Source organism: Acomys minous (assembly GCF_964271855.1).
Source record: "Acomys minous genome assembly, chromosome: 15".
NCBI lineage: Eukaryota > Metazoa > Chordata > Mammalia > Rodentia > Muridae > Acomys > Acomys minous.
The window spans coordinates 33,565,781-33,580,561 of NC_140497.1; the positions used below are offsets into that span (position 1 = coordinate 33,565,781).

Below are 14,781 nucleotides of genomic sequence, written 5' to 3' on the forward strand. Positions count from 1 at the left end.
GTGTGTGTGATTTTTTGTTTGTTTGTTTTTGTCTTCCCTTCCCTTCCCTTCCCTTCCCTTCCCTTTTCTTTTCTTTTCTCTTCTTTTCTTTTCTTTTGCTCTGGTATCTGGGGCTTTTCCAGGGGCAGAGGTGGAGAGTGATGGAACAGTTGCCTTTCATGGGCAAGCTAACTTTCTAGTTAGGATTTCAATTGCTGTGATGAAACACCATGACCTAAAGCAACTTGGGGAAGAAAGGGTTTATTTCACTCACAGTTCCATGCCTCAGTTCATCAGCAGAAGCAGTGAGGGCAGGAACTCATGCAGGGCAGGAACCTGGAGGCAGGAGCTGATGCAGAGGCCATGGTGGGGTGCTGCCTACTGGCTTGCTCATTATGGCTTGTTCAGCCTGCTTTCTTATAGAACCCAGGACAGAGGTGGCTCTATCCATGATGGGCTGGACCCTCCCCTCATCAATCACAAATTAAGAAGATGCCCTGCAGCCTGATCTATGGAGGCATTTTCTCAGTTGAGGCTGCTTCCTCTTTGATGACTCTAGCTTGTGTCATGTTGACATAAAACTAGCCAGCTTGCTAGCCAACCCTGAACCTCTTCTCTGTTTTGCAGTGTCACCATCTTGCCCTGTCCCTTACTGGGATCTTCCTAGACAGCCTCTGTGCTCCGAGCTGCTTGATGTGATCTAAGCCACCTAGCCCCAAGCTCCTTTGTTCCAACTTATCTTTTTTATTTTCTTTTTGTTGTCTTTTCTTTTCTTTTTTAAGGACAGCAGCAGTAAAGGCTCTTGTCCATGCTTTCCCAGCATCCCTTTTGCCTCTCGGCTTGTCCCATTGCTTTCCCATTAAGTAGCAACAGGCTCATCTTTTGGGCTTTGCACACTGAATAATAATAATGTAGTCTGTATTTCCAAGTAGAGGCAACTGTTTATATTTCTTTTCACTCTTAAGTAAACAAAGCAAAATGCCTGTTATTTAGTTCTTGTCTTTTTACATAGGAGTTAACAACCTGTACCCACTGACAATCATCTTTCTTTAGTTCTTCCCTTAGGATCTATGCTTAGAAAAATCCCTTTAGTTATTGATAAACCAATAATAATAATAATAAATTTTATTATTTATAATAATATTATTATATATAAATAATAATAATAATAGTAATAATAATAATAGTTATTATTATTATTATTTGTCTGTAGGTATGTATCCATCCACCTTTCTCTGCTCATTTCATTGGCTTTTTATCTCCTCTAGTAAGTACATTACCTTTTACTAATTTTCATTCACTGGTGTCCTTCTTTCTGTCTGGAAAGAAGCACATGAAGACGTTTTATTCTGTGGCCACACTTGATGGCTTAGGAATGGGTAAGCAAGCCCAAACTGGCCATCTTTCTTCTGATATGTGTGTGATTGTAGCAGCAGGCACCTTTTATGTCTGTCTCCTTAGCAGATGCGTCATTTATTTCCCTCCACTTGAGATTTAAAAGGGGTCTTGAACTTTTGTGGTTGCTTACCACCCTACCCCCATCCCTTTTGGCAGTGATGAGGATTGAGCAAAGACCCACATTTGCTAGGCAAACAGACGGTCTGCTACTGAGCTATGTCCCTAGCCAGAATTGCATGGATTGAATTTTTTTTGTTGTTGTTGTTGTTTGTTTGTTTGTTTGTTTTTTTTGAGATAGGGTTTCTCTGTGTAGCCTTGGCTGTCCTAGACTCACTTTGTAGACCAGGCTGGCCTCGAACTCACAGAGATGCGCCTGCCTCTGCCTCCAGAGTGCTGGGATTAAAGGTGTGCGCCACCACGCCCGCCCACATTAGGCTTTTCTTTGTGCACCTCATTGTCTTTGAGGGTTGGACTTAAAGGAGATAGCCAGGGAGAGACCAGCTAACATTGTTTTTTTTTTTGTTCTTTCTTTTTTCTATGTCTCTGCTGTTTCCTTATACTTTCTAACCGTTCTGGATCTCTTAGCCTAGTCTTAATCCTTCATGGCAAGCTCAAGCTGCACCCTTCTTTCTCTCTCTGCGTGCTTTGTACTTTGGATTTTGCCATCAGCTTTCACCCACTTAGATCTTTTAAATCTTTGTAGGGACCTTGTGAGAAGGGTTGAGAAACGCCAAAAGTACTTGACTTGCATTTTTCCCCACTGTATAAATAATTTATGTGACTTCAGAGAGGTCAAGACCACCCAGGGGCCCAAGCCACAGGCATGAATTTCCTCACTGCTGCTTCTTGGTACAGCGTCTTGGATGTGCGCGTGTGGTTTTGCAGCCCTTATTAGGTATCTTAAAGAATTCTGTGTAGTGTAATGTTGCTTTTCGTCTGGTGCTGTTTCTGCAGCGCTTTTCACATTAAAAACCACTGTGCTCTCGAATGACACAAGATGTTTAAACTTGCTGCCGTTAACTGTGTGCTGTAGGAATCACTGGACTTTTTTTTTTTTTTTTTTTTTTGTATGAAAGGCCACAAGCTTTCAGCTGGGTAAGCTGTCCGGTGTAGGCATCTGCGTAGCTTCTAAAAAGGAAGGGGCATGCCCAACGACACAAGGAACTTTCGAGTTTGCGTAATTTTCAGTATCATAAAATGTTTGTGTTCGACTTTACACAAGCTGAGCAGTAGTCCCCTGCCTCTCATGTGTTATCCTGAACAGTGGAAATAGTTAATGTATTGATTTTTGTTGTTGTTGTTGCTTCTGGAATGGTAGTAGCTATTTGAATTTTAAGCTCTTTTTGGAATAAGAAGATGCACCTTTTCTCATTGCTGCCACAAGAGTGCAAGGAAGGGTGAGCTGAGTGTTGGCCTCTCCAAGTTTTTAGTTGTTTAAATTACAACAGTTAGAATTTTCATTAACAACGTCACATTTTTTGAGATTAAGCAAGCTCATGGGCCAAAGTGTAGAAGTAGACAGTAAGCTTCTAATTCTTTCCTCCCTCAAGAAATGAATTGTGTCTCAGTTGAAGATGAGGTATGTCGAAGTTTTTGATGTTTTTGTCCTTGCACTTGCCGGTATATTTTATTAAAAGTAACTAGAGCTTCAAATGTCAGCTCTCATGGTTTGCTCTTGGGTCTTGGTGGGCTTTTACTATTTCCCCCGTTGTTCTTTGCCTAACCTTGTCGAGGACTGAGTTGTTCATACCCAAATGACTACATACCCATATACGAGGCTCTTTTTTACCTACTTGCTTTCAGGTGGAACAGCGTATTTAATATGGAACTATCCATCTTGGATGTAAGCAATGGTGTGATTGTTCAGCAGACGATTACAGATAGATTTAGTGGAGATAGAATATTTACACTTAACGATCCATAAAGTGTTGTGAAGCCACAGAATACTACAGTGCTGGTAGATACGGTGGGCACGTATGCACGTGATAGCCCACGCTCCTTACTAAGCAGCCTCGTATTAGTGAGTAGTGAGGTAATAAGAAAATGGCATTTGATTGTGGCTGGAAAGTAGACCTAACAAAGTGCCATAGGAAGTAGCTACAGCTGCAAACAACTTCCGAGCGTTTCCGGTAACTTTTGATAGCTCTAGAAAGGAAGTGAAGGGCCACTCACACCACAATGGCCGGAATTCATTAACAACAAAAAGCAAAAAACAAAGAAAACATTTACCTGTGTGTGTTTTTAAGGACTACAGGCTTTTTTAAAAATCTATTTTTTATACTAGTTTTTAATTTTATAATGAAATGTATTATCTCTAAAGCTTTTTCTGGTGACACATTTTTCTGCATCAAGCCTGTTTTTATGGACTCCTTAGGATCAGTTGAATCAAGGAGAATTCTGCTTTTCTGTCTCCCTGCATGTCAGTGACTAAAATGACATGTAAGATTTTTGCACTTAAATACACAAGTTGAGGTTCACTGATACTGACCTTAAAGGAGGTCTAGTGCCTTTCTTCCCCCCTGCCTCCTCCACATAACTTGTGTAGAGCACTAAAAACAATTAATTCTCTGAGAATTTGATTTGCCTGATGATCTTGTGTTTTGAAACCACCAATTTCCAACAGGAAGCAGCTCGTAGGACAGACGTAAGAGCAGAAGAGGAGCCAGTGGTACTGACCTCAGCCACTCCTTGCGTGGTTTTAGAATGGCCATTTGATTAATTTTATTAGTGTTTTCTGCAGAGTTCTGAAAGTTCGAGCTAAATGAATTCCGAGCTGCCTTCCAGCCCTGACAGGCTATGAATAGAATTCCATTTTTGGCTCCAAGCCTAATCCTGCCGGCACCAGTACCGCAGTGACAAACAATAGCTGCTCAGATGGCCACAGCTGCCAAAGAGCTCCCAAAGGACGGTAGTTAGATGCGGTCTCCGAACGCCACCTAAATGAAGCCGGGGCCTGCCGAAGCCCTGGGCTTCAGTGGGAAGCTCTCCGGGAGCAGACGCTATAGGGAGAGCCGACCATTTGCTCAGGGGTCTGCCTATGGTGCCGTCTGTGTCTCCAGCAGGGAGGCGAGAAAAGTGTTGTCCTGCCTCCCTGTTGGTCGACTCTGACTTTTCATTGTTGGTTCTGATCTTGCCTGTTGCCTGGTTCTGTTCCTGGCTCAAGTCCTTAAGGGCAGGACCTCTCTGTATCCAGTTATTGTATCCATGGCAGAAGCAAGCACAACAGTGACTGTGGGAATGCCACTCAGGGCCTGCTTTCCAGTTCACTGGTAAAGGGGTTTAGAACTCAGCCAGCTGGAATGCTTCTGCTTTTCCTGTGTCCTCTTTCACATCCGTTGCTTGTCTGTCTTCCCTCCATCCTCTGTGATCTTCACAGCTGCCACAAGTGGCTTCGTTCTGAGACCATTGTTATACGTATACGCAGGCTAACGTTCGCGGAGAAGATGCTCACACAGTCATGTGTTACATGGCATTTCGTATTTGTTGCCTCCTGTGTTGTATCTCAGTAATTTTTGCTTTAATATGCCAATTTAAAGCATAATGATTTTTCCCTCATTATTTCCCTATGACCATAGTCTCTGGAGGTCCTTTGGCAGCATAACTAATGCTAATTGTATTTCAACGTTAATACCATGGAAACAAGAAGAAGAAACTTGCTTAGCAGCGCAGGGTTTGAGATGCGTAAGGTTCTATCTAGAACACTGTCTTTAAATGCTACGATTTTAATCTAATAGTTGACATTAATTTCAAAGTAAAAAAAAAAATCGGTGTCAGTGTAGAAGAGGAACAGAGAGATAGCTAAGATAAGAAAGATAGGTTTGCGGATGCAGGGAGAGTTAATGTGTATTTTCTGACCAGAGAGAATATACCGTCTGGTTAGTTTTGGGGACTGCCCTGGTTATTCGCACTGATCTCATGGTGCCCTGCCCGTTGCTTGCTATGTGAAACCTTGAGAATGTAGAATGGTTTTGATTCTATCTTTGTCCTTAGTTGGAACGACCTTATAATCAAGACTTTCTATTTTAGAGTCATTAAAGAAGTATTTATAGCTGTTGTTAGTAATGCTACTGAAAAAACAGTTAGCAAGTCCCTTTTTTAGAGTGGAGGAAAGAATGAGAAACACTTTCAAAGAGAACTGATGGATGACTTAGGCTGGTAATGCAGAAAATCCAACTTGAGATGAATGAAATTGTATATATTAAGTGTTTGGTTTTTGTGTAGCAGTTGTACCTCAGTGTCAACCTGTTGATGTTAGAAATGTTTTAATTTCCTAGGGCTACTGTAACAGATAAGGATGGGGGGAGGGGAGTCTGAGGGCAGCCACCTGAGGCCACTCTCCCTCTGAAGTCATTCCCTGGCTTCAGCATCGCTTAAAATTAGGTCTCTGGCTGTGAGACCTTCTTTCCCGTGTCCTTCAGTCTCATATCTCCTCTTGAGAGGCCACTTCTGGTTGAACTTAGAGCCTTCTCAAGTCAAGATGCTGCCACCCGGAGGTCCTTAGTTCCAACTTCAGAGATCATGTTCTAACTAGAGAGGCCTTGTTTCCTTCAGTGTTCCAGGCTAGATGGACCTTTTGGCTGGGACCCGCCATTCAACTCACAGTAGAAGCATTTACCCAAAAGGAAGAAAAATGCGCTCTGAGGTAGACATTTATAGCGCTTTAGCCTTATATGAGGGGAAAATTCCTTCCCTTTAACTTGCCTTCCTAGGGTTTAATGAGTTAGTCAATAATAATTAGCACGTTTGGCAAGAGGATTCTGGGAGATGTTTAAGTCACTTCTGAGAAATAGAGCCTTCAGCATGGCTCTTTGTTCACCAGTTAAAGTATTTTCTACAGTGCTGTTTCCTCTCATACATCATGATTCATATATTATGGTTTTCTCTATTTCAATGGCAGCTTAAAGAAGTAAATATACTTTGTATCCAGATATGACTGTTAGTAATTTTTACAGCAACTAAAACAAAAATTACTAAAGTCAGAAAGTAGGAGCTGTTTGTTCTGTTTTGTTTCGTTTAGAGTAAAAAGGATTATTATGGTCTATAACTCGAGATCGCCAGGGAACCTTCTTGAGATTGTGCAGGTGGGTCTTCATATAAACCCTCTTGGGTTGGAGCTCAGCTCTGCCCCCCATGTTATTGCTGAGTGTGGCCTTTTCTGACTCTTGAGTTCAAGGATTAAAGTGTACACCAGGACTGCCTGGGCGGGGCATTTTAAAACACACTCCAATTCTAGGAAACTTGGTTTGTGTGGTGAGAAGCAATTTTAGAATATAGTGCGGTTCATTTTGAGTTGCCTCAACTTGCTAGAAAAAGTTTTCTCCCGTGTACTGCTGTGATGGTTTAAAACAAATCAAAAGAACCTAACAGGCTTTATTGTCAGTGGCTGCATAGTTGAGGCTTTCAAGAGATTTTATTTGAATTTTTTCAATCTAAAATTAATTTTCACCCAGTAAATTGTATAGTATTTGCTTCCAGCTTTAGCAAGTATTTTTAAGGCTAACGTTTCTTAAAGTAAAATATTTGTTAAAAACTAAAGATCTCATAGATAGCAAGGCGGTGGTGGCGGCACACGCCTGTAATCCCAGCACTTGAGAGGCAGAGGCAGGTGGATCTACGTGCGTTTGAGGCCAGCCTGGTCTACAAAGTGAGTCCAGGACAGCCAGAGTTAACCCAGAGAAACCCTCTTTCAAAAAACAAACAAAACCCAAGAAATCACTACCATAAAGAACTGTTTAATGTAAAAAGTGAAACACCCTCTGTCCTCGCCCCTTCTTAGCATTTACTAGCTTCTTCCTTTTGATTTTGACACGTTTGGCTTGTAAGCATTTCCATACATACTTCACATAGACACACTGCGTCTATCCATGAGGCTCATACTAACGTTTGCCTTTTTGTTCTTGTAACTATCTAAAAGTTGCTCAACCACTCTTAAGATTTACAACCTACGGGTTGTAAATAGTCTGAAGCTGACTATTTTGATTTTCCTTAGTGTTTCAGATTCCTAGAATGCTTAGTCTGGAACCAAAGGAAGCATCCAGTTAATGTGCTAAGAAGGAAAGCTGGGTGTGGCGGATCACACCTGTAATGCCAAGATTCTAGAGGCTGAGGCGAAAGGGATACAAGACCCAGGGCAGCCTGGGCTAATGATACCCAGTCCCCAAAAGAAAACAAATGAAAGCACACACTCCCACCCTATCCCCCACCAAAAAAAAAAAAAAAAAAGTTCTGCTTTTCCTGTGGCCAGCTCAACTTCCTTTACCTGTAATAAGACTGTAAGGCATATGCCAACTCTTATATTAGAGTCCAATGTTGAGCCCAGACAAGTACAAACAGCCTGATTACATAGTTAGACAAGGAACAGGATCGTGTTTTGGGCTCACTTGTAGTCCCACAGGTCACTGTACTGCTTCCCTTTCCGTCAGTCCAGTCAATGCCTTGAATTAGGGACCAGTCACGGGCTTCACTGTTGCCTTCTTTGCAAGCATTTTGTTGAGTCACTAGGAGGGAGTGTCCTTCCTGTTTGTTTGTTTGTTTTTGCCTAATCAAACGCAGCTGCTCTTAGGCAGAACAGCCAGCAGGGTCTGGTCCTCAGGAGGTAAGGAGATCTGGTCTGTAAGGTGATCTGGAGGTCCCTAGTCTTAGCTTGCTTGCTGTGGGTTCTCCTAAGTTTTGCACTGAGCTGTCCTTGCTGAGACGAGCCTCCTGAGGAAGTCTGGCTTCAGCAAACTCTTTGTTCAGTTTGCCTAGTGGCCAGAGTGCTGATACCTCAGGGCTCCTTTGTAATAAAGCAGCTGGGATGCTGTGATAACACCTTTGCTGGTCTCCCTAGGTGCAACTTGCTTACAGGCACAAGGAAAAGATCTGTAATAGCTGTCAATCAAAGGTCACATCTTCTGGCCATTTTACAGCTTGTTTTATTTTGGGGGTGTGGAGGGGTGTAGACATGAAAGGGTGTTTGCAATGAAGACCCACCACTAACTTACTACCATGGTTAACACCGGCACATCAGCTCCTAGACAAATACTTAGACCCCCTTGTCCCTGATCTGTCTTACCTTTAATGGCAAAAGCTTTGTGTCTCTTTCAGAGCATGTGTTTGGGGAGACAGATACACCGAGTAACAATGCAGGCAAAATAACCGGGTAACTCTGAGCTGGTAGCTATTAGGACAGCATTTCTACTGTGTATGGACTTAGTTTGTCAATTTTAATTTTTTTTTAAATGTGCATTGATGCTTTGCCTGCATGGATATCTGTGTGAGGGTTTCAGATCTTGGGAGTTACAGACAGTTGTGAGCTGCCATGTGGGTGCTGGGAATTGAACCTGGGTCCTTTGGAAGAGCGGCCAGTGCTCTTAACCACTGAGCCGTCTTTCCAGCCCCTAGTTTGTCAATTTTAAACCATTAGAAACAAAGCTATCAAATGCAAAAAAGTGTATACTGGTAGACATTAATTTTCAGAACTTGGATTGAACACAAAGTTGTGATTTTTAGGTACTAGACAATACCCAAAGTAACTATGGTAAACTAGAGTGCATCACCAACTGTATGTATCCTGTGAAACGAGAAATAAGGAAGAGACCTGAGGGCTGGAGCAGGGTAGAGTAGTATGTAGCCCAACACTGGACTAGTGGAGAACTTTGCATTTGTCGGGCTGATGTTTATAGGACTTGGATTTGGATAATGACTGTATTTTGCTACTGAGTTACATCTTTGGAATCTTAACCACAAACACATTTTAAATATTGCAGATTCACATGTTGGCTCGTACTTTGAAATGAGAGACTACTTATAGGATCAGAAACGGCGAGTGCCTTTTTAAGTAATTAAACTTAATCTGAAAATCCCCTTTTCCAGGTAGCCTCGCCACATTCCAGTTGCTCAGTGGCTGTGTGCAGCTAGGTGCTACTGTATTAGACAGCGGGAACTTGAGAGCATTCCAGGCTAAGAGAAAAAAAAAAGCAGCCTTGGTAGTGTTTGGTTTTTAAGGACACAGTTCATGTATTATTGTAAAAAAACAAAAAAGAGGCTGAGGAAGTGGAAGGAGACGTGAAGTAATGGGTCGGGTGATGAACTGTAGGTTAGGTGAGTGGACTCCTCACCGACCCTGGTTTGTGCACCTTCCTGGTTTTATTCTCAAGGTAGAACAATAGAAAAAAATGGTTGAAAGTCAATTTCCTGCCAAGCAAGATTAGGCAGGTGGCCGAACACACTCAGGCCATTGTCCCATAGTTCTGCAGTTTTTAAATTTCACCTATTGCAGATCTGAAGCAATGGATCTTAGTCCTATTTAAAAATCCTGGCTTTTCTTTCTCTGGCTACTCTCTTGTGTTTGTCATGTTGTTGTTCCTTTCTTCCTTCCTTCCTTGGTTTTACAAGATCCTCAGATCCCCTGGTCTTCCTTTTGTTTTTCTGTGTGTGTGTCTCTCTCTCTCTCTGTGTGTGTGTGTGTGTGTGTGTGTGTGTGTGTGTGTGTGTGTCTTGTGTGTGTTTGAGTCTGTAGCTGTCTGTCTGTATGCAAGTGCATTTGTTTGTTCAGGCCCACGAGGAATATAAACATGGATGTTCTCTCCTTCCCTCCGCCCTCCCTCCCTCCCTCCCTCCCTCCCTCCCTCCCTCCTGCTCTTTACTCAATCTCTAGTTTTGAGTAGGGTCTTACACTGAGCCTAGGCCTCCTAGTTTTTGCTAGGCTTAGGCTGGCTGGGATTTGGGATCTACCAGGCTCTGCTTCTTCCCCAGAGCTGAAGTTAGCACTTTGTATACAACGATGACAGCTTTTATGAGGGTTTTGATAATCCGAACTCAGGACTTCATGTTTCCAAAGAAGTCACTTTACCAGTGGAGCTGCCACTTCAGCCCTAGGTTTTCTTACTTTTAGTGTAGGCTTTAGGCACTGATGGTCTGGGTTACTAAACTCCCAACATCTCCACAGATTTTTGGGTAAGAGTTAATCTTCAGAATCTGTAAAAATGGACATATTATCTAGTAGATAATTTACTTAAAGATGAAGAAGACATAGGCCCTGAGCACGTAGTAAGCCCTATAGCCATTAATATGATAGTCATTTGCTATATCAGCTTGCTTATAGAGCAAAATTTTCCTAAACCTTGGTGGATTTAAAAGGGAGGAAAAAAAAGGTCATAATTTAGTTCGGGACTCTTGGCATTTTTGGCCTTGTACAGACTCAACTGATAGTTTATACAGGGATGATCAGCTGTTAGGGGGCTTGAGGCTGGTTGGTCTTGTCTTGATGGCCATGCTTATACTTTCCGTGCTTGGCTATAGGAACGGTAGGGATGGCTACAACCTACCCAGCCGAATTCTAAAGCTCTTAGACCTTAGAGTTCTCAGCAGGTGTTATCTGCCTGCGCACAGCTTACCCGTGTCAGGTTCTAGTTCCTGCCCTTGTGTCGTGGAGACACGACTCTGTGTTAGTCAAGGGAGTTGTAAATTATGCTCATCAGTTTTGGTAAGGTGTGGTGTGGTCCTGTAGTGCCATACACAGTTATCAGGGACATTTGTAGATACCAACGAGTGTGAAGGTAGGAAATTTACCTGCTCCTTCAAGCCGCCCTATAGGATCTGTACATAGAGATTCCAATGTTCTTCTAAATCAAGGGTGGAAAATTTCTAGTCTTTGTCCTTTTTTTTCCCTTCTCTATTTTTAACTGCAAGGTACTTGCAGAAAATGATAGCAGACACACAGTTACAACCAGAAGCACCTGCCTGTGTGTGTTTGCTGCTTTTATCTTTTTCAGTTTTTGACTTTTCATTTCTTTCTTTCTTTCTTTCTTTCTTTCTTTCTTTCTTTCTTTCTTTCTTTCTTTCTTTCTTTCTCCTACTAAAATGAATTGTGATTAATCATGGTCACTTTTCCCTAAGTTTTGAGAAGTCAAAGATTAGACTTTGTAAAGAATTGAAATACCATAAACACAGTAAATCATGCGTTGGATGTGCTAGGAAGTTAAAAATCCTCATTTGGGTCTTAACAGAACTAACTTCTAGCTGTGACCTTGTTAGTGAGTTACTGGGAACAGCAGAGAAAAATTAACTTCCTTTTAGTTCAGACACCTGACCTTGATCTTTGTGCTGTTTCTATTAAAGAGATACATAATGCCATTTATTAGAATATTTCATGGCACTTGTATGAGGTTAGTCACCCAGTGAGTATTCAGGTGGTTTTTTGTTCGTTTGTTTGATTGATTGGTTTTGTTTTTTGAGACAGGGTTTCTCTGTGTAGCCTTGGCTGTCATGGACTCTCTTTATAAACCAGGCTGGCCTCAAACCCATAGAGATCTGCCTGCCTCTGCCTCCCCAAGTGTAAGGATTACAGGCGTGCGCCACCATGCTTGCCTCGATGTTCAGTTTTGAAGTAAGTGTTTGTCCAGTGGGGAAGGGGTTGTGTGCCAACCAGCAGGAAGGAGACATAGAAGAGGAGAGTGCTGAGAAGGAGTATAAATGTGGACTAAGTGCACAGGGCAGGGTGCAGAATGCCGGGCTAGCACCCCAGGGTGTTGAACTCGCAGTGTGCTTGGTGAAGCACACCCCAGGAAGGCAGAACACACCTCAGAGAGGCACCTGGTTTTCCTCCTGCATTAAGGACTTTCATTTTCTCTGTAGTGTTCCTTTGGTATGAAAATTCTGTAGTAAACCCACTGGACTCCTCTCAGAGAAGGCACCTCTCCTCACGCTGGGCCATCAGACACACGGGCATCGCCTATGCTGGTGAAGGTCTCTGAGAGAAAGCTCTAGGAGCCTTTGGTAGAATTCTCTTGGTGAGAGTGTCATGACTGTAGGAAGGCTACGTTGGCATTATCACGTAGGTTGCCTACAGACCATGTAAAGCAGACACGCAGAGTTTCTTACAGGACCTTGTCTGGGGCTGTACTCTGCATTTGGATCAGTGCTTTGTCGCGAACATCCCTTGGTGAGGGGTGTGACCCACGTAGGCTATCTCTCTACCATTGCAGTCTCCATCATGGGCTCATTAGCCCTAGGGAGCTTAACAGGTGACTCCAGGATAGGAGTTTGAAGGGAGAGGGGGTGGGAGTAAATTAGACTAGACCTTGCAGCCTTTGCATTTGAATGGAATCTCTGTTCCCCTGACTTGTGGGGGGTGGGGGTGGGGAGAATATGAGGGGGTGTGTTTACCAGGGTGTGCAAGTAACTCTAAACCTAAAGCTGTAAAGGAGATGGATGGTCAGGTGACTTGGGTCCATATTGTATTGGCAACATAGACTGTTGAATCCCCTGCTTAGCACTTTGATGTAAGCCAAGTGCAAAGGGGAATTTTGTTGTGTGCCCTGGGTGGATGGATGGCTGAGTGAGGGCCAGACAGAAGTTGCTCTTGTGAGCGTGCCAAGCCATTTCCCATGCCATCTTAGCTAGTGGCAGCGACTAGACCATGGGAACATTAGGACAATTAGGTGGAACACGTAAAAGTGGCTTCCTGTCTTTTGCAACTGTTTTAAACCCACGGTAGGTGGGGCTGTGGTTGGTAAACTTTTCATGGAACAGAGTCGATGACCCTGAAAGGGAAGCTCTGTGTCATGTTGGGCTTTGCGTCCTGTTGTTATGAAACTGGAAGCATCTTCCTTGAGCCCGGTGTGTCTGTAGCTATACTTTGGGGGAAAGCCCTGTGCCCAGCCATAGCATGGCCTTCTGGTTTGCTGAGAGGCAGCACTGCTTGGCTGCATTGTGTGGAAGTTACAATGTAATTATTTAAGAACAAAAATCATTGAGTTAGTACAAATACATGTCTGCTGTTTACAAATTTAGAGAAACATTTTAAATAGTCTTTAATTGCTTCTGTGAAAGTAGTTAGGATTATAGGAGAAAAGTAATTTAAGCAAAGCCGGGTTTTTTTGTTTGTTTGTTTGTTTGCTTTTGTGATTTGTTCATTAGTTCGTTGAGAATTTCCTACAGTGTATTTTGATCCTATTCATTTCCAGCCCCTCCCAGATCTTGCTCTAAGCTCCTCCTTCCAATTTCATTTCCTCATTAAAAAAATATCCCACCCAGTCCAATCTGTGGGCTTACAGTGTGTGGGACCAACTTCTGGAAAACATGGTGTACTTAGAAAGGGTCACACTCTCGGAGAAAACTCCCTTTGCCTCCCCTGGAAGTCATTAGCTGTCGGTAGCTCCCGTATCAACTCGCTTGGCGTGTGCAGACAAGCCCAGCTGTAAGGCTGATTCTTGAATTCTTGGACTGTTTTCCTGGCAGCGCTGGGAAGGAGAAGGATTGCCCCAGCACCCATCTGGCTAAGAAGACTTCACCTGATTTCAGGTCTAGTTCTTACCTAGTTCTTACGACACTCCACAATGCACCAGACGCAGCTGATGCCAACTGTACAGGATGCTTTAGTGCAGTGGTGCTCAACGTGGGGGGGGGTTTCTTAGCCCTTCAAGACCTTAAGAAAACACATATATTTACATTACGCTTCATAGCAGCAGCAACATTACAGTTATGAAGTAGTAATGAAAATAATTGTATGGCTCAAGGATCACCATGACATGAGGGAAGGTTGAGAGCCACTGCTTTAGAGCTTAGTCAAACTCACGTAGTGAAGCACTCAAATGTATTAAAACAATTTTAACAATCTTCTACCTTATGGCATAGATCAAGATGGTAAGATTAAAGTTCTAGAGAGAGGTTGGCATTTTATTCTAGTTGATAATATAATAAAAGAGGGGAATACGGGGTGAACATCACTTTCTTTTTCTCTTACTGTATATTAAGTGACCATTGTTTAGGCAGCATCACCTGAAAGATAACATCCACCAAACCCCCCTTTATAAAAATAACAATTCATTTGAAGATAGATGGTTGGAAGGGATCATTGGAAGGGAGTAAGTAAGGTTTCTAATGGTTCCTTTTTAGCATAGTCATAGAAGTGAATTCACTATTTATCTTATCTCTGGAGCAGGTAGTGGAGATACAGGCAAAGATGAAATTCTGCATTACTTCATTTTTTACCTTTACATTTGTATTCGGACAGCATGTCTTATGACCAGAAAATGCAGTGGATTTGAGTTTTTCCCTTTTCATGCTAGTTCTGCCCTTTGCCTGGTGTTTCCGAGAATCATTAAAGCAAGACAGATCAAAGAATCTCTGTGGTTTATAAGGAAGATAACCGGACGGGGTGACTGATGGTGCTTTGTTAGGATCAATAAATAAACTTCCACCCTTTTGCAGGTCTCATCACAACCACATCGAGGAAGCTTGACCGAGAGCAGCAGGATGAGCACATTCTAGAAGTAAGTCTCCCTTAGCTCTGATTATGTTTAAAACACTCAAGTCAGAAGCACCCTGAGAACACGCCCACTTCTGTCATTAATAGCTGCTAATGTTCTGTTTGTTTGCTTATATTTATTTATTTTGGCTTTTCGAGACAAGGTTTCTCTG

The 14,781-nt window shown here is 42.6% G+C and overlaps 1 protein-coding gene across 5 annotated transcripts in view; it reads left to right on the forward strand.

Moving 5' to 3' along the window:
* Positions 1-14,781, forward strand: part of FAT1 (FAT atypical cadherin 1) — a 121,714-nt gene that overhangs the window by 60,320 nt on the left and 46,613 nt on the right. For all 5 annotated transcript variants that reach the window (XR_014774855.1, XM_084758651.1, XM_084758653.1 and 2 more), the window contains exon 4: positions 14,572-14,633. Coding sequence is in view for 4 of the 5 variants with exons in the window: in XM_084758651.1 (XP_084614777.1) it covers positions 14,572-14,633 (62 nt within the window). In the remaining variant the exon portion in view is untranslated. The remainder of the gene's footprint in view (positions 1-14,571; positions 14,634-14,781) is intronic.